The sequence below is a fragment of the Carassius carassius genome, chromosome 35, assembly GCF_963082965.1.
Source record: "Carassius carassius chromosome 35, fCarCar2.1, whole genome shotgun sequence".
Classification (NCBI taxonomy): Eukaryota; Metazoa; Chordata; class Actinopteri; order Cypriniformes; family Cyprinidae; genus Carassius; species Carassius carassius.
Window position 1 is genome coordinate 14,635,738 of NC_081789.1, and position 19,214 is coordinate 14,654,951.

Here is a 19,214-nt window from a genome sequence, read left to right on the forward strand (position 1 = left end):
ACCCCTTTTGCACAGCTATGGCTAATGACACAGCGCTGCCAACATGGTTATTGCTCTTATAGCAGCTCATTTTTATCAGTTCTTTTGACTTTGTCATTTTATTTCTCACAGATTTCTGCTCATTCTAAATCATATATAGATAAAGTAGCACAGTAAAGATTACATTTATGTGAATGCATACTATACTATAGACTGTTTAAAATGTGCATTCTCCTGTTCAATTTCAAACATCCAGTAATATAATCACACATGTCTTGTGGAGCTTTCGGAGAATACTTTTTTTGTCATTTTAACTGTTTGGAAACGGAGAGCAAATGTGGAAGTCCAAAGATTTATTATCATGTTGCGCCCTCTATAGGACCCTCTATATGACCCTCTATATGACCAGCATAGGACTTCAGCAACGTCAACTTTTGTAACATTATAAATGTGTGTGTATAGAATAGTATATTCATGGGTTTCAGTCATCTGACTTTGTTTCGGATACCTTCTTTAGTACCTTGCGTAGCCTCTCCTCGCTTATCGGAAACTGAAATAACACTTCACCAACAACGAAAAACAATAGTATTAATAAAATAGATACTTTAGGATTAGATCCTTATTTAAACAGTCAAGCAAACTGCTGACTCCACTAAAGTCTTGTGAAAACTTACCAATTTGACGTTTGCTGATAGGCTATTTACATCTAACTGTACCTCATACACATTTACTCTCCTTACACTCAGGTCATTTTCAGTAAAATTTTCACCTGCTAGAGACATCGGCCCGGGTCCATCTGCCACACCCGGCCTGGATGCCTGTGTACACACTTTCAGATTCTGGGCCGAATCAACCGGACCAGATGCGACAGCCGTAACTTGCAGACATTGTGTCATCCAAGCCGGACTTGGCCCGTTGCGCAGCACAGGACGTTCATTAATGTTTCCTAGACAAAACGTTTACTTTCATTTTAAATATATAGGTTATAATACATAAATAACATGACGTAACAAATCTATAAACCTCTCATTATGGAAGCAATTTTAATTAAATAACTAGCTTGACCAAGCTGGCATGAGGAAAATGTATTTACAAAACAATTTATTTACAAAACTATGCAATTACAGCAAAAAGCAGCTCTACAATTAGTGTAGATAAAGTATTTAACACATTTTGCAAAACTACCCATGCATTTACTTGAATGAATGATGCATTTATATGTACGCTTAACACATAACATTGAATTAAGGTTAAAACATAAAAAAACACATTTGTAAATGGCAAAGTTTTGGAATTAAATAATTTGTACTTCATAAAATTATTTAAATAATAATTAACTAACTGTTAATATGAATACATTTTAAAAGCAATCAGTGTTCTTGGTTGTTGCTCATTGTGGGTCATTGTGCAGCATGTCTTACGCATCTAAGTCTAAGGTATTTAGGGTGGAGAGAACGTTGTACATTCACTCACCCCACCTGAAATTCCTGCCAGCCCGAGACTCGAAGTCACAACCTTTGGATTACGAGTCCAAATCTCTAACCATTAGGCCATGACTTCCCTTATTATAATAAATACTTATTATTACTTACCAATTTAATTCTAGCACATTACATGGTTGTGTCCAGTATTGAAATTTAAAGTGTGTATCATCCTAATTAAAGAGACAGTTTACCCAAAAATGTAAATCATTTACTCCCTTTATGTCGTCTGCATGTGACAAACTTGTTGGTTTTGATTACCAACATTCATCAAAGTATCTTCTTTTGAGCTCTGCAGAAAAACAAAAGTCAGGGGTTTGAAAAAACAAAAAGAGGTTGAATTGATGTAAAAATTGTAAATAATGACAGAAATCTGGGTTAACTATACCTTTAAGTAAATAAGTATAAACAGTATTCACTAGTCATCACTAGTGCAGAAAAATAACAGTGAATACCACTATAAAATGCTTGAAAAATACACCTTAAATAGATCCATAGCTTCCTGTTGGTCAGTTTGTCTTTTCAGTTACGATTCCCCCCAATTGTTGCAGAAAACATTATATTACATAGTATAATCATGTTCAGTGCAGACATTTACTTGAACTTACTTTCTCATCGACTCTAAATGCTCCTTGGTAGTCCAGTCAGAGAAGTATAAATGAAGATGATGTCCACTGTCTGACTCCAAGCACTGCTAGTGTTCACATGTGTCTGAGGAGGAACGTCTGGAATTTTATCTGCGATGACATTTCTCTTGTTTACTGAAAAACATAGGTTAAAAGACATTTGTGGAACATTTAAGATAAATATTAAGTTATTTCTGTATGTCTCTACATGCTAAATGAAGTAGCAACACAACTGTAAATCTGTGTTCTGTTGTAGTCAGTTACATGTGTTTTGACATTGGTGAGCACCTGTACATATAAGTCTGCTTTTATAGCAACTGTAAAAGGAAGACACAGCTACTGCAAATGATCTCAGACATATTGATGCATAAAAATTTGATTGTAGTACATTGGCATAGTAAAAATCACTGTAACTAGCTTATATATTTAGTTAACTGAGATTATTCTATAGGATTATAATACTAATACTTACAAACAAATCCTCTTCACTCTAACACCCTTGAAGTAATTACATTCAGCTACTACATTCATAAAAATAAGAATGTGGAAACCTAAACTACAAACCTTTCTCTTTTTTAACGTTATGTGCTGGACCATCATCCTCGTCCTCTTCCTCATCTGTTTGTTTTCCTGGATCGGAGTGTTGTCCGTCAAAGTCTAGTGCAGCATGAATATTCTAGACTCACATAACTGTACTTACATCAAAGATAAAAAATAAAACAATAACTTTTAGTTGATTTATTAGCTTTAGGTGGAGCATAACTAAAGTTTCTCGCATGCGAATTTAACCTTTTGTAAGTTTCATCACAAACTTGCTAACTAAAATACAAAAAATTTACAGATGCATCTTTGCTTACGAGAAATATTTGATCATAAAAATCCCATATATACTCTTGGTAAATAATCCGTTTTGATTTGCTGTTATCAGCCCAGAGCAGAGTACAGCAGATTGCAATTTGGTGCAACAAACGGCAGCCACACCACTGTGTGATGTCACATGAAACCTATGAATATGTAGACTTGAGTTATGGCTATTACAACTGTTATGGCTATGTTATTTTACATTTAAATAGACTTCACAATATTACTATTCTTACAGCATTTTTGATCAATTAAATATAGTATTGTTGAGCATAAGATAACTCTTTACATTGGCATGCATATACGAGCACACACAGCACTTTTAGAGGTGTAAGAATTATCTACAATTTTAGTTTAAATTTTTGTTTCATATTGCGTGCAATCTGTATTTCTTTGACACGCAAATGATTCATCAGTGCTGCATCAGTATAAATATCATAAATATTAAATGCCCAACATACACATGAATAATTTCTGCATTTTAACCATTATTTAGCTTGAAGCACCCAGCTGTACTGTTGCATGCCCTATAATGACAGATGTTTGTGGACAGTGGTTAACGTACTGCATATCGTACAGAGGAGGCCTAGTCCCATAATCACCTCCACGCTAAAGATGTGTGTTGATGTCAGTGAAGCCACAAGGGAAGATAAGTTCCGAAATGAATGGGGTGCCATTTGGCCAAGATTTTGCCTCACGTCTCGGCTGGCCCATATTGATTTGAATCCGTAAGCCATGCCGTGTGATAAAGCATTGCATAGAGTTCATGTGGAACAATCTAGAGTGGAGGAATGACTGTATGTGGTTACATTAAATGGTTACACAATCAAACTCATAGAATTACTGCAAGATGATTATTTGGGTGAAAAATTTGATTGGATTATTTATGGGTTGTAGTTTGTGTTAAGACACTAAATGCTACATATTATGTAAAAATGTGGTCTTTTCTTTTTGTAAAATGTATTTATTAAAACACAAGGACATTCAGTTGTCTGTATATCCCCTGTAAAGACCTTGTCTCAGAGGAGCACCAGGACAAGAACACAGGAAACAGATGATTCTTCTGCACAATCTGACTTTGCTGCAGCCTGGAATTGAACTACTGGTTTCGTCTGGTCAGAGGAGAACTGGCCCCCCAACTGAGCCTGGTTTCTCCCAAGGTTTTTTTCTCCATTCTGTCACCGATGGAGTTTAGGTTTCTTGCCGCTGTCGCCTCTGGCTTGCTTAGTTGGGGTCACTTCATCTACAGTGATATCGTTGACTTGATTGCAAATAAATGCACAGACACTATTTAACTGAACAGAGATGACATCACTGAATTCAATGATGAACTGCCTTTAACTATCATTTTGCATTATTGACACACTGTTTTCCTAATGAATGTTGTTCAGTTGCTTTGACGCAATGTATTTTGTTTAAAGCGCTATATAAATAAAGGTGACTTGACTTGACTTGACTTGACTTGTAGATAAACTGAGTTAGTAGGGCCCTGGAAGTCACCTTGGCATTGTCAAGTAGAAGTCACGTGTTTGTTGCTATTTTGTCAAGTCTTGCAGGTCTGAGCATCTGTCTCTGTCTAATATCAACATTATGAAAGAATCAAGATCAGTAGAATCAGCCCTGGCTGACATTTTCAGATTGGAAATGCATTTGATGTCAGTTTTATTTTTTTAGGCAAATGTAAATCGGCTTTGTGCAGATAAGGTTCCTTGATTTCTCTGCAGTCTCTTTTAGGAGCAAATTAAAGAAATTATCACAGTGTCCGCAGCAGCTGGTCATTATTTACAAGGATTCAGGAGCTTTGCTTAGTGAGCTGCAGTCCGTTTACTTAATTATAAGAAGTAGATTAACCTGAATAAAAATCTAAAAAAATGTCAGATAACAACATCACTTTCTTTGATAAACTACTGCCTGTATTTGTTCAAACCTTGATGGTCATCAGTTAATTTACTAGTGTTTATAAGTTTAAAAGTTCTGTCCTCTAAGATTATTAAAGGTGTGAATGGATGACAGTCTAACACATTTTCAGCAGTGCTTAAATGAACATGCAGAGAGTGTGCTGGGCTTTATCTTTTAGACATTTTACATAGTAAAAAAGATTCCGCCCCTTTATAATGCTACTGCTATAGGCATATGCATTCAGACATATAAACTACAGTACATAATATATATTCTTAAGAGTTTAATACTTTTATTTGTCAAGTATGCATTAAATTAATTGAAAGAGACATTGAAGACATTTATAAGGTTACAAAAGCTTTCCGTTTCAATTAAATTATTTCTATTCATCAAAGAATCCTAAAACAAATGTATCCACTCTATCCACAAAACTTTTTTCAGCATTTGTAATAATGAGAAATGTTTCATATTAGAATGATTTCTGAAGGATCATGTGACACTTTTAATCAATTTACTGTGTCCTTACTGAATAAAAGTTTTATAGTTGTTTATTTACTCACAACTTTCAAATGGTAGTACATTACAGTTTCCACAAAAATATTAAACAGCACTACAACACAACTGCTTTCAACATTGATACTAAAAATAAATGTTTATAGAGCAGCAAATGAGCATGAAAATTCAGTTTCCTTTCACTCAGTCATTCTCAACTTCGTAGCCGAGCGACAACATCATTCTGCTCCATCCAGTGTCTTCAAGTCTCTATGAGTTCAACGCGCTCTTGGAAACTTCTGGTGTTGATGGTACGGTGCTTCAGTGATCATTTCCAAGACTGATCGTCTTTTTAAAGATGCCATTGCACCCGTGCCTTTCTGGATGTGGTCATTACCTGGTGCTGGGTGATGGTCACGATCGCTGCCTCGCGTGTCTGAGAATTAAACACACTGAGGTTGGCATTCGCGGATTAGTCATATTCCCATTGCGGGAAGACGACCATCTCGGAGCTGCAAGCCAGGCTCTGTTTCCCCCAGGGGGGCGGAGCTCCATTGACTCTGGGCTACTCCCAGACCGAGGGAACACTCGGTACGGTCACACTTGTACACATGTGGCCGTGGGGACTGCACAAGTATGCGTTTTCCCCAGTGAGCCTTCTCACTCAGACGCTGTGCAGTGTCAGGAAGGACGAAGCTAAAGCTAAAGTTTCTTTCATTGAAAACTCTGCTCCTGCTTGCAGTGGCCTCCATCAAGAGGGTAGGGGACTTGCACACTCCCAGCCCTAGCGTTGCTCTGTCCTGTCAGATTCCTGTGATGCTATGTAGACCGGACACAAAGGTTTAGGACCTCAGACCAGCTCTTTTTCTGTTAAGGAGGCCAGCAGAAGGTGAAGGCTGTCTCTAAGCAGAGGGTGGCCCACTGGATTGTGGATGCCATCACTCTGGCTTATCAGGCACAGGGGGTGCCCTGCCCATTCAGGCTGCGAGCTCACTCAACTAGAAGTGTTGCATCCTCCTGGGTGCTGGCTCGTGGCTCCTCGCTGACAGATATTTGTAGAGCTGTGGGCTGGGCGACCCCCAACATGTTTGCTGGATTCTATAGCCTTCATGTGGAGCTGGTATCCTCCTGTGTTCTCACCTCAAATGTGTAGTGGCACTGAGAGGCCCTGTTTAGTATTGGCTTGATAAAACTACTCCAGAGTGTCCATACTGTAGACCCTGTCAAGCTCCTCCATCAATGTGATGTCGAGAGCGACAGACTGAAAGGAAACATCTGAAGGAGGGAACGGAGACATCACGGCTGCTGTGCCACCTCTAAGCGGCCGTGTCACTGGCCGGGCTCCTCAGCAAAAACCTGGTATGTATTGCACATGCTGCTTTCTTTATACTTATGCTGTGATCAGCTGCAGCTACATGCAATAATTGCATGCCAGTGTGCATTGGCTCATTTAGTTTACGCTCGAATTAGATTGGTCTATCGAAGCGATATGCTAATTCGTCAGTCTTCTGACGTGGCTTCTTACCGAGACGATTTGCATCACTGGAATAAATAACATTTAAAAATATATTTCAATAGGAAACTGTTATTTTGAACTGTGACTGTTTCTAATATTTTTAATCGAAAATATGCCTTTCAAAAACATTAAAATATTTTTCCAGTTTTTGTCTGTTGTCACATATTGCAGTTTTTTGAGCATCCCGTCCTGTTTTTTAAGATGCCATGTAGAATTAAAAACAAAATGTTTCTTGTATGCCCAAACCCTAAAAAACACATCTGACCAAGGTCATGTGAACCTCAGACCAGCCTAATTATTGTTAATTAGTTTTGTTAATAGTTGTTCAGGAAACCAACTGATTATTCATTCTAAATTGGGTAGCTTACAGAGGTGGAAAGTAACGAATTACATTTACTCGCGTTACTGTAATTGAGTAGCTTTTTTGTGTACTAATACTTTTTAAAGTAATTTTTTAAATCTGTAATTTTACTTTTACTTAAGTATATTTTGTTTGAAGTATTGTACTTCACTACATTTTAAAACACATTAATTACTGAGTAAAAAAATAAATAAATAAATAAATAAATCGCTCCCTGGAAACTACGGCATAATGGGCAGGAGGGCAAACTGGCGCTAAAATCACAAGAAAGATGCAGACGGACAAATCAGGCGTTAGTGGTGCAGACACCGCAGAAAACGAAACCCCGTCATATTCTGAAGTTGAACTCGAAGGAAATGAAGTGAACCCCTGGCCATATGTATGCTCTATTATGCAGTGTAAGCTGTACTTGCCTAGGAAGACCAAACTCGCAGCTTATAAAATCTCGATAAGACATCAACCCTTCGCAAGAATGTAGAGGTAAACTAAATAATTGCATCGTTGCATTGGTGGTTAAAATGAAGCTTTGACATTTTAGCAAGAGGTTTTGCACAAATTATCTAAAAAGACCGTGGTGAGGAGTGTGCTATTTTTGTTTTAATGATGTGCGCGCGCATTTATAGTGCGTTCTTTCACTGTGTGGTTCAGTCTCCTAAAATGCATTTAGAATGATCACAAAATTGAAGATAAAGGGGCAGAAAATTCACATATTTATATAATTTCATATATTAAATCAAAATCACACAAAGAATGCCATCGTTTCCTCCAAAAATCATCATGAATATATACATACATATATATAACAGTTCAGTAAACAAGTTAATTAAGAGACTTGCGTTTTAGACACCATATTGCCTTTTTTAGCTCTATTTCTACAACAGAAAATAATTCCAAACACAGCCACCAAAGCACAGTTTTGCGTCTCTGAGCAACGTGACAGTGTTTCGTTCCTGAATGAATCAACCGTTTAAATGATTCGGTTCAATCGCAATGACTCACTTATTAACAGTGACTTGCTGACACATACTGGCCATTTTAATTTCACATTTAAAGTATCTTTTGATTTTTTTAAATAATTAATTTCTTATCATTTCAAATGAGTATTCAACATTTTATGTCTTGTATATCAAAACATTATTCATGCATTTGTAACTGCAGGTTAAATGCATTCTTGTCCTGCACTAAACAGTGTAATACATCTAAATGCCACTTCCAATGAATTTTCTGCATTTCCTCTGCATTAAAAGATGAGTTTGTTGATACTGATTTGCCTGGTAACAGCCCAAATGTTATATTATTCTAAATAACTGATTCCTTTAATTAAAAACAACTAGTTTGAGATTAATAGACCTATCCCAGGGGTGTCAAACTCAGTTCCTGGAGGGCCGTAGCCCTGCAGAGTTTAGTTCTAACCCTGCTCCAGCACACATATCATGTAGTTTTCAAATAAACCTAAATGATTAGATTAGCTTGATCAGGTGTGTTTAATTAGGGTTATATCTAAACTGTGCAGGACTGTGGCCCTCCAGGAACTGAGTTTGACACCCTTGGCCTGTCCCATTTTGACTCCCTCCCACTGTTAAAATGTAACTAAGTAATTTTTACTCTGAGTAAAGTTTAAATAAGCTACTTTTTACTTTTACTTGAGTAGATTTTTAGACTGGTACTTTTACTTGTACTTAAGTAAAATTTCATTAATGTAATGGTACTTTTACTTGAGTAGAATATTTTTGTACTCTTTCCACCTCTGGTAGCTTATGCACTGACAGGTACAAACTGTAAAAATTAGGTAATATTTTGCAATTGAATGAACACAGTTTAGAAACTTAAAGGGCGATTACAAATTTTAGTGTGCAAAAAAAGGCTCTGTAGCTTTCGTTACAATATAGCACCATTTTTCTTTTAGTGCAAGTGTTTAACGCTTAACCTTCAGTACAATAAAAATCAATACATGCATCATTGCTGGAGTAATGGCAGTGGCTAGAGTGAAAATGCTGCCAAACAGTCAAGCTACTTATCTTAAAACCTTGAGTTTCTTTGAAGCATATTGATGATGGTCCAGGTTTGTAATTTGGCTATGAGTGATGCCTTCATTTATCTCCGAAACAATAGCACATAATTTTAGCGTTTGACTTTAGCACTATTTTCTCATCTAAATACCATGTTGCACGGACAGCTCCATCTCTCTGTCATTCTCTTTTTTTCTTTCTTTCTTTCTTTCCTCCTCCTTTTCTCAGAAGCTGCTGTTATCTCCAAGGCTATTTACTGTCGGTTCCCTACAGATCTGCCATCAGTTAGAATCCCACTCAGTGTCAGATTCTGCAGACCTTAGGATCTCAGCTGGCAAATTTCTCTGTGGTGCATTACACACACGTCCTTGGATACAAAATAGAAAATCTCACTGTCTGTGATTCTGGTCTCAAACTGAGCAGACCCAAAAAGTCTGAGCATGCGTCTGAAAACCTGTGATTAAAAATCAAGTTCAAACTGAATAGAAACTTAAACTTTTGCAGTTTATGCATCTCAAGTGCTGTTTTTGTTGAAGCAAAACCAGTGACATTGTGATTTTATAAAAAAAATAAATAAAAAATTCTTTCAAATGATGGTAATATGTGTAATTTATACACAAATTTTATTTAATTACATTAATACATTTTGCATAAATAAATTGAATTTGTATTTAAAAACATTTTTGAAAATTGCAAATAATATAATTTATTAATTAATAAAAACTATAAGAATAGTTTAATTATAAAAAATAATATTTAATATAATATACATTTTTAGAAAACTATTATATTATATTATTTTTATTTACAAATTAATGTAATGTCTAATTGAAAAAGCTGTTAAATTGTATTCAGTAGTTATAAATCATATCATCCATTATTTAAAAAAACTTAAATTACATTTATTAATTACAAATTAATATAATTTCTCATTTAAAAAGCTGTTAAATTATATTCAGTAATTACACATTTATAATACAATGTATAATTAATAAAATACTTGATAGTAACAATAAGAAATAGAACAGAAATAAAAACAGAAAAGCATTTTTTACCAGTGGTCTAAGACTTTTGGACACCACTGTTTAAGAGCACCCCACACTTTTCAGTTGACCGTTTGTGTCTCGACTGCTTCTTGCGATGCTATAATGCTATATGTCATTGTAATTACATGTATTTGCAGAGGCGTTAACCACCCCCTATGCAGACCCATCAGGGAGTCGTTTCTAATTGCCCACCCCCTAACTTTTAATGAGCGCCCGGTGACCGCTAGACAGTTTACAACAGCTCTGGGGAATTGCGTAAAAGCCACATTCTTAATCCACAAGAGCTATTAATTTTCTTGATTGTGCAGGATATAATGCCACCCATCTCGCACGGCAGATGTACCGCCGATCCTATTGTCTAACACATGACTGGGAAAGTTCAGTGTGTATGCATAAGCACTGCCTTTTTTAATCGCAATTTATCTTCTTTACTTTGCGTGGGATCTTAACAACCAGCAAAGCATAGCGAAGTTAAAATCCAATTCCATAATGCGACTTTACACTTTCCTAAAAATCAATGTAGTCTGTCATTTCTTGGTTAAAGTCATTGAACGCAACACAGTTTGTTTACCTGCGGGTCTAGCATGCACTGACACCTGTGTTCCCTTGCCATTACCCATCAGAGCCAGGCGCCCCACTTTGAGGTGTGGGTAGATTATGAAGTAGTCTATTACCTTTGAGAGGACTGTGTGCTCTGGTGCTGGAGAGATTAAAGGTCGACCCATGTAGCTCTGTTGCCTGCTCAGAATTGATAAATGGCTGTGGCTCACAGGGACTGTCACAGATGGATCTCGCTCAAGGTCAGAGGTACAAACACAGAGGTCACGGTGCAGACAGATACTCTGTGGCAAAAACACTGTGTGTGATAAGATAAATGTTCTGACACAATACAGTAATACAGGGAAAGTTGTGAATGGCATGGATAACTATGATGTGAAAATCCATTTTGCTATCTGAGCTATTCTTTTGAAATAGTTCAGGTGGTCTGGATCTTTTTTTATATATATAATAGATTGAAATGTTTGTTGAAATAATAATCTCTGAAATCAGAAAACCCTTCTCTGGGTTTATTGAAGAGCATCAAATTCCCATGATTTCCCAGGAGTTGAATCTGTTTATTCTTGTTTTAGGAGATTTGCTGCGTTCTGGACGTATCTCTGGATTGACCGTAAATGGAGGCTGGTCCGCCTGGGGGACTTGGAGCCAATGTAGTCGGGACTGCAGCTCGGGGGTCCGAAACCGCAAACGAACCTGCTCCAACCCCAAACCCAAATATGGAGGAATCACCTGCCTGGGGCCTGCCCAGGAGTATCAGGAGTGCAATACTACACCATGTCCAGGTTAGCAGTGCTTATACATAAACCTTTTCCAACTTTTTCCTTTCATATTTTTGTGACTTACACATCTTCTCCAGACACTGATTCTCCCACTGTTTTCCCCATTCTGAAATTAAATTATATGTATTTTGTTTGCAATTAAAAAAAACAATTGTTTTAGAAAAAGTATCTTTTGCTCAACTAGGCTGCATTTATTTGATCAAAAAAATTAAGTAATACTGTATTAATACAGTAAAAGAATCAAATAAAGTGAAATCCAGTGTAAATAAAAAGTTATATTTTTAAATAATCCTTTTCTATTTTAATGTATTTTAAAATGTAAGTTATTCCTGTGATTTTTGAGCAGCCATTACTCCAGTCTTCAATGTCACATGATCTTTCTAATATGCTGAATTTTGTGATTTTTGTATTTTGTATTTTTTATTATTATTTGATGAATAGAATAAAGTTCAGCATGAACAGCACATATTAGAAATCGAAATATTTTGTCTTAATTAAGTCTTTACTGACACTTTTGATCAATTTAATGCATCCTTTCTTTAAAAGAAATATTTGTAACTGTATATTTGTTACCTACAAAGACTTCCCTAAATTAAGAAAAAGTAAATTAAATTATTTTATTTATAAATATAACTGTGTATGTGTAAAAAACATTTCATCAAAGACAGCTATTGAATAATTCTTTTTCTTTAGATGTCAAAATAAATTCTTAAACTACAGTTATAAACAACAGAAAAGTGCAGTTTGGCTCAATGGAAAAACTTCTGAAAGAGGAGAACATATCCTCCAGTCGAGCACCAGCACTTATTTGGTGGAAAAAAGAACACTGCGTTTACTTTAAAAACCCTCACACAACACAAACAGAATTCAGACTTATCCATTCTTTCCTTAAATGTTTATATGGAAACGATCATAATAACTGTCTGTTTTCAGTTTGTTACTGGTGTGCAGGGAATAAAGAAGGATTCCAGACATCAACAAGCGATAAAAGAAAGACACACACAACCCACATTTGCGCATGGTATTTGTACGTGTAGAAGACAGCCTCCCTGTTTTAAGGTGCGAGGACCTCAATTTGCCAGTGGAAATGGAGAGAAATCTCAGTGGCATCGTTGTATGTAATCACATTTCAAGCTAATTACACCGGCAGAGACGGCAAAGCAGGATTCAGTCATTAAAAGGCTTGTGACAATGGTGTACACCCTCTCAAAGTTGAAGGAGGGGAAAAAGCTCTCTAATTAAATGAGCGCTCATCGTTATGTGTGCTGGAAATATGCTGTCTAAATGGAAATGCGCTACTTGGGTATTTTATGATACCTAACGGTGAACAAGACACAATCAGGCAATGCGGAATTTGTTTTGCAATCATAATTAATCAATAGCCTGTTTTTGGAGCCTGAAACCATCAAAGCACTGAAGTTTCTAGCTCTTCATGATATACTGGAAAGCTAATTGCTCCTCAGTCTTAATTTCTAATAGGAAATCACATATTTCCTGTAAAGTGACAGTAGCAAGACTGCTTCATTAACAAAGACCTCCAGAGGTTTTAAGACCTGATTAGACTTATTGATGTTTTTCTCCACAGGCGTAATTGCTAACAGATCAGGAATCGCAGCGCAAATTTTATAAAAGCGGCGGATGAGAGATTGTACAGCAAACTACAGTATGTGAGCGCTCAGTAACTGTGCTTCACTAAGTTAATTCAGTCCTTGTCTACTTCCAGTGAAACGTCTTAGTAGCGCTTAGATTCAATAGCTCTTTTGTACAGACGATGACAGAATAATACAGATGACTTTCATCAAGCGTATCCCAGCAGGAAGCTTGGAAAAGAACACATCAAATTGTTCTATACCTCCATAAGCGTATTTGAACCGGAGTCTGTGACCAATATTCTGTCTGTGTCTTTTATTGGTTCCTTCTTGCCGAGCTAAATCTTTATACGTTCAAAGTCAGAAATGCATTATTTTGTTTTGATAGAGGCAGACGGAGGTCTCGCGGTTGCAGTTGTGGAGGCTATGAAATGAATGAATCTTTTTTTCTTTTGCAGGCCACAAGGGGGAAATTAGATGATTTGTCATTTTTCACAAAAGAGAAGTTATAGCAGATGATAAAATGCAATATTTGGTTTACTTGTGTCTTTTATATAAAAAGTCACCTTTTCTGTTTTGTGAGATACAGTCAACAACACATATAGTTATAGAAACCTTTACTAGCAGCTGTCCTGAGCTGTGACTTCAAAGGCACCAGACAGGAAAAGCTTCCCAAATCAAAATTGGGCACTAGTTTTAAAAACCTTTTATACTGCTAAAATTAAATACACTAGAAAAACTGGAAAAGGATTTACTTTGAAGCAATTTTCTCTTAGAAATTGCTAGTAATTTTCACAAATAATTACAAAGAAACCGTAAGTAACACATTTAGTTAAATGGTGTCTTTTTTTAAGAACAAAGACTGAAATAGTAATTTCTTGAAAAATGTGCTTTTTGTTGCATTTACAGCTTGCATTTGAAAAATATTTTCAGCAATATACAGATATGATCGTGATATGTCACGATATCAGAATTTCACTACATAGTTATCATGGCTAAAATAATTCATGATAACAGTGTTGTATTAAATTAAATTACATTTTTATAAATTTATTTATTTAGCAGACGCTTTTATCCAAAGAGACTTACAGTACATTCAAGCTATCAATTTTTACATATCATGTGTTCCCAGGGAATCGAACCCCCAACCTTGCGCTTGATAACGCAGTGCTCTACCAATTGAGCTACAGGAACACATTATAGAAATGTCTTTAGAAATGATTTTTTTTGCAATGAATCCTCCTTCCCCATTTCATCAAATAAAGTGATTATATTTCTTAAACCATTCAGTTAATATGGATTATTTTTACAATGCCTTTATGACCTTTTTGTATCTTCTAAGTTTTGGTTACCTGGATATTCAGTGGAGGGACAAAAGCCTCTCAGATTTCATTAAAATATCATAATTTGTGTTTCAAAGATTAACCAAAGTCTTATGGGTTTGGAAAGACACGACGGGTGAGAAAATGATGACCTAATGAACTAATCCTTTTAAATATTTGTAGCATACCATATATCGTTTAGCATACAGTTTGTTAATAGCAGCCAATATACAATGCACTATATAGTAATCAGTATGCTAATATTTCCTACTAAACTACCAAAATCTACTCATGTCAGTGACTCTCACCCCTCTTCCACAAACCTGTCAGACAGCTAATGCTAATGTAAAATGAGACTCAGTATGCTTGTTTTCCTTTAATTAGGTCCAAGATAGTCATAGTGTTTTGTGAGTTGTTCTATGTTCCCCCAGTTGTCGCGGGTGATGACCCTGAGCTTGGCACTCGCTGAAGACGGGAGGGAGTGAATTGATGGTTCATTTAGCCTCATTAATTAGAGCAGGGGTCAGTGTGAAACCGAGAGGGAGAAGCAGAGCTCCAGAGCAGATTGTGTGAACAGCTTCTATTCTTATCGACCCCTGGATTCCCAGCAGTCTTAGCATTTGGATTTAGCTGGTTTTGACACCAGATGATTTCATTGTAGTGATCTTATCAGTGATGTCATTCATTCAGATTGTGGTAATAGACTAATAAATTAGTTGGATCTATTTAAATGAAATACATATTCACTTGTTAGCAGGCCATGGTTCTTTTAAGAGATTTATACAGTATGTAAATGAGCTGTGCTATGGTTGCCTAACCTCTTCAAATGTGAAATGAGTTCCAGCTCCTCCAAGTTTCTGAATATTTAATAGGTGCTGTTATCTAAATCATAATTTTTTTGATATTACAAATGTGATGCCTTCTGAATGACCTGTTTTTGCAGATCATTTTCTACAAATGGTTGTGTTGTTGAAGTGTACATAATAAATTGTAATATTTTATTTATTTTAAATCCTGTTTTCCATGATATGTCCCATTTCAATTTAATGAAACTAAATATACTCAGTCTGAATCACTCCTCTTTGCTGAGCTACAATGAGAAAAGTGTAGAACAAATATTATATAACACATTTGCCTTTATTGATATAAACTAATGTTTCGCATTTAGAGTGGCAATCCCACTCAAAATTATTCAGATATAATTATTCTATTTTATTTATTTACTTTGAAATGATAGATGCTCTTCTTAAAAGTGTTTATGACACAAGCGCAGTAGGATTTAGCTTGTTTTGAAACCAGATTATTTCATTGTATTGATCTTAACAGAGGTAACTATAGTGAAGTCGTAAATTTATATTGCGGTAGATCAATACATTTCCTGGTTCTATTTAAATGAAATGGAGCACATTCACTTTCCCCCTTTAACCCGAAACACACTGCATGATTTTCGGCTGTCCCAGACAAAAGATTGGCATCTTGAAACAATCGTGGTGGTTTCTGTGATCATGGCTCCTAATCTGTGGTTCTGTGTCGTACAGTAAAAGACAAAGATGGCCGTTGTCACGGTCTTGCGACAAAAGATAGCATACAGTCATATTCTGACATTGTCAGAAATACAGCATTATCGTCGCACAGTGTGTTTGCTGCTACGAACCACATATACTGACCAATCAATAAAAGTGCAACATGAAATCAACGCGACATGGCGCTAAGACATAACAATGCTTAACTCAAAAGCTTATGCTTTCCTCTTTTGCCACTTTGTCAAATTTTTAAAGCAAACATAAAACAACAACTGCTAAAGTGTGATTTATCATGCTCTTTTTGTTTACCACTAGCGCATGCTAATGTCGTTTTATTCTTTTATAGTAACTTGCATCATAGCCTACGAGTCAATAAATGTCACAAGTTTATTAGATCCATGTCACACTGTGTGACACGCAGTGGTCTTATAGGATTGCTAAAATTGTGAAGTCTATCTTTTTATCTCTGGCTTTAGTAGATCAGTATTTCAAGATCAAATACAGCCATAACCCTGGTTGAAAACCAGTCTAAGATGACTTGGTTTCAAACTAGCCAATAGACCAGCAATAAAACCTAAGAATGACTTTAACTGACTTTTTTTTTTTTTAAAGACAATTTAGTTTTATGTGACTGTTCTCTATTTTCTCTCATCCTTTTAACAGGCCAGTGTTCTTTTAAGAGTTTTATATGTAAATGAGTTGTGTTATGATTGGGTAACCTCATAAAATGAGAAATGAGTCACTACCAAATTGCAGAATACTGAATATGTTCTGATATCTAAATCTTTATAGTTCTGATATTACAAATGTCATGCCTTCTGAATGACCTCTTGTTGAAGATCGTTTTGTGTTATGGGGCTACTGTATGTGTTTGTATTAAAAATGAACTCTTTTATTTTTATCATTTTATTTATTTTAAATCATATTTTCCATGATATTTCCCATTTAAATTGAATGGCACTAAACATGTTTATCTGAATGACTCCTCTTTGCTGAGCAACAGTATAAGAAATGTAGAGAGCAAACACATTTGCCTTTATTGATATGAACTATTGTTACACATTTATAGCTGCTCAAAATTATTGCCGAAAAATATTTTCACTATTTACTGAAAGAAATGTAGGATGCTAGTCCCAAAATTATTCATGACACAGTTTTAGTGTCCTCTTTTCCTTCTCTTTCAGTGGATGGGAGCTGGTCGTGCTGGTCACCTTGGTCTAAATGCTCAGTGACATGCGGAGGAGGCCACTATATGCGCACACGCACCTGTAACAACCCTCCACCTGCCTACGGAGGTGACATCTGCCTGGGTTTGCATACTGAAGAGGCCCTCTGCAACATCCAACCCTGCCCAGGTACACACACACACTTTATCACGTGCATGAATTCAACCTATGTGAACTCTCACACTCACACCTTGAATCCAACAGGAAATTACATGACTTTTTTTCGAATAGGAAGCCTTTGTCTTGTACCTGCTTTCCTTTCGTCATGTCTCACGCATAAAGCGGCCCATGGGGGAATGAAAGCAGAGAAATCAAAATGTCACACTTCATAGAAAAGCAAATGGTAAAGGCGAGTTTGCGATATGAAGATAATATGCATAAGCCCGCAGCAGGGAGTGCAAGAGAGGAGGGCAAGATAAGGCGATTGATGACGGAGTCAAAGCTTGCACATTGATCCATGGAAAGGTGAATGGGAGAAGAGAGCTTGTATTCAAATGTCAGTCCATCCATTAGCCAGAACTGTAGTGAGGTTACCGAGTGACCTTTTATTAGCTGCGTTCAGGTCTATCTGTCACACCATTCATTACATGAGCGGGTGTGTAGCTGTACAGTGAAGCCGGGAGACAGAGGAAGGGATAAGTGAGGGGAATGCTAATCAGAAGACACTGTGAGGAAGTTCTCTTAAACTGGATTCCAAGCTTTTTAGGTTCCATTGTATAGTTTAAATGAGCTTGGAGGCCAAATAGATAATCAATTCACTCATAAGATAACCACATAACACAATTTCAAACCTACTGGAAAATAAAAGTCTAATCTGCCAAGGAGGTCTAGTTTCTTTGTTTTAAAGGCCTGTTATACTTCAAGCAAATAAAAAATGAATAGATATGACAATTTTGAACAAAATCAGGCCAAAATTAAGGTTGTTTAAGGTCAAAACTGCTTGCCAAGTTTTACATAAAGTATGCACTAGTTAGTAAACACCTTTGAGCTACCAATGGTCTTTGGCGATTAGGAGGGTGTGGATCTGGGGCTCCGCCTTCTTTGACATGGAAAACCTCTCTGGTTTATTTCTTCTGTTAAGTATGTTAAAGGTCCCGTTTTTCACACTTTTTTGAAGATTTGATTGTATTTATAGTGTGCAATATAACATGTGTTCATGTTTCGCGTGTAAAAAAAAACAGTATTTTTCACACAATTCACCTATCTGTATACCGCTGTTTTCACTGTCACAAAAACGGGCTGATGACTTCCTTGTTCTATGAAGTCCCTCCTTCAGAAATACGTAATGAGTTCAGATTGGGCCAGTGGTTCCTGTGTTGTGATTCGACACCAGCTTAGAGCAGGCTGACCTCCTGGTAACGCGATTGGGCTAGTTTTGAGAGGCAAGTGGGCAAGAGCATGTGCTGGAGATGTACTCATAATCACAGGAGCGTTTTTACTAACGAGATGCGCATGAAAATCGCATTCATTTTTTTGCACAGCCCTAATATATAGTTAACAAAGCTAAACAGCGTTGCCCTTTGTCTAGTAAGTTACAGAAACTGTTAAACGCACCAACTGTAATAATAAAATACACTTACCGGTTGTGGTCTATAAACAACGCCTTCTCCAGACAAAGAGGGAACTGCTCCATCTTTCAAGAATAATCTTTTTGCGAATCCGGCATTAAACTGATTGAGATTGACGAAGTTGTCCTCAGCAAGCTGTCCTCAGCAAAATTTGCTGCACATAGTTTTACATGTGGATTATAATTTTCGGGAACCGAGTTAAACATAAATTGTAACCATTAATCTCCAAGTACAGCATCCCTTGGAAGGCCAAACAAAGATGATTGGACTCCGAGATGAAAATAACAGCGTTCCAACGACATGGCAAACACAAACGCAACTCTTCCTCTTCTCCGTCGGAGCGCAACAAGACCACGCCCCCCTTTTTGTGAATTCATGT

General features: G+C 36.5%; 1 protein-coding gene across 4 annotated transcripts in view; it reads left to right on the forward strand.

The window, feature by feature from the left end:
• sema5a (sema domain, seven thrombospondin repeats (type 1 and type 1-like), transmembrane domain (TM) and short cytoplasmic domain, (semaphorin) 5A) overlaps positions 1-19,214 on the forward strand; it is a 145,129-nt gene that overhangs the window by 116,897 nt on the left and 9,018 nt on the right. For all 4 annotated transcript variants that reach the window (XR_009425594.1, XM_059524531.1, XM_059524529.1 and 1 more), the window contains exons 17-18: positions 11,401-11,610; positions 17,226-17,396. Coding sequence is in view for 3 of the 4 variants with exons in the window: in XM_059524531.1 (XP_059380514.1) it covers positions 11,401-11,610; positions 17,226-17,396 (381 nt within the window). In the remaining variant the exon portion in view is untranslated. The remainder of the gene's footprint in view (positions 1-11,400; positions 11,611-17,225; positions 17,397-19,214) is intronic.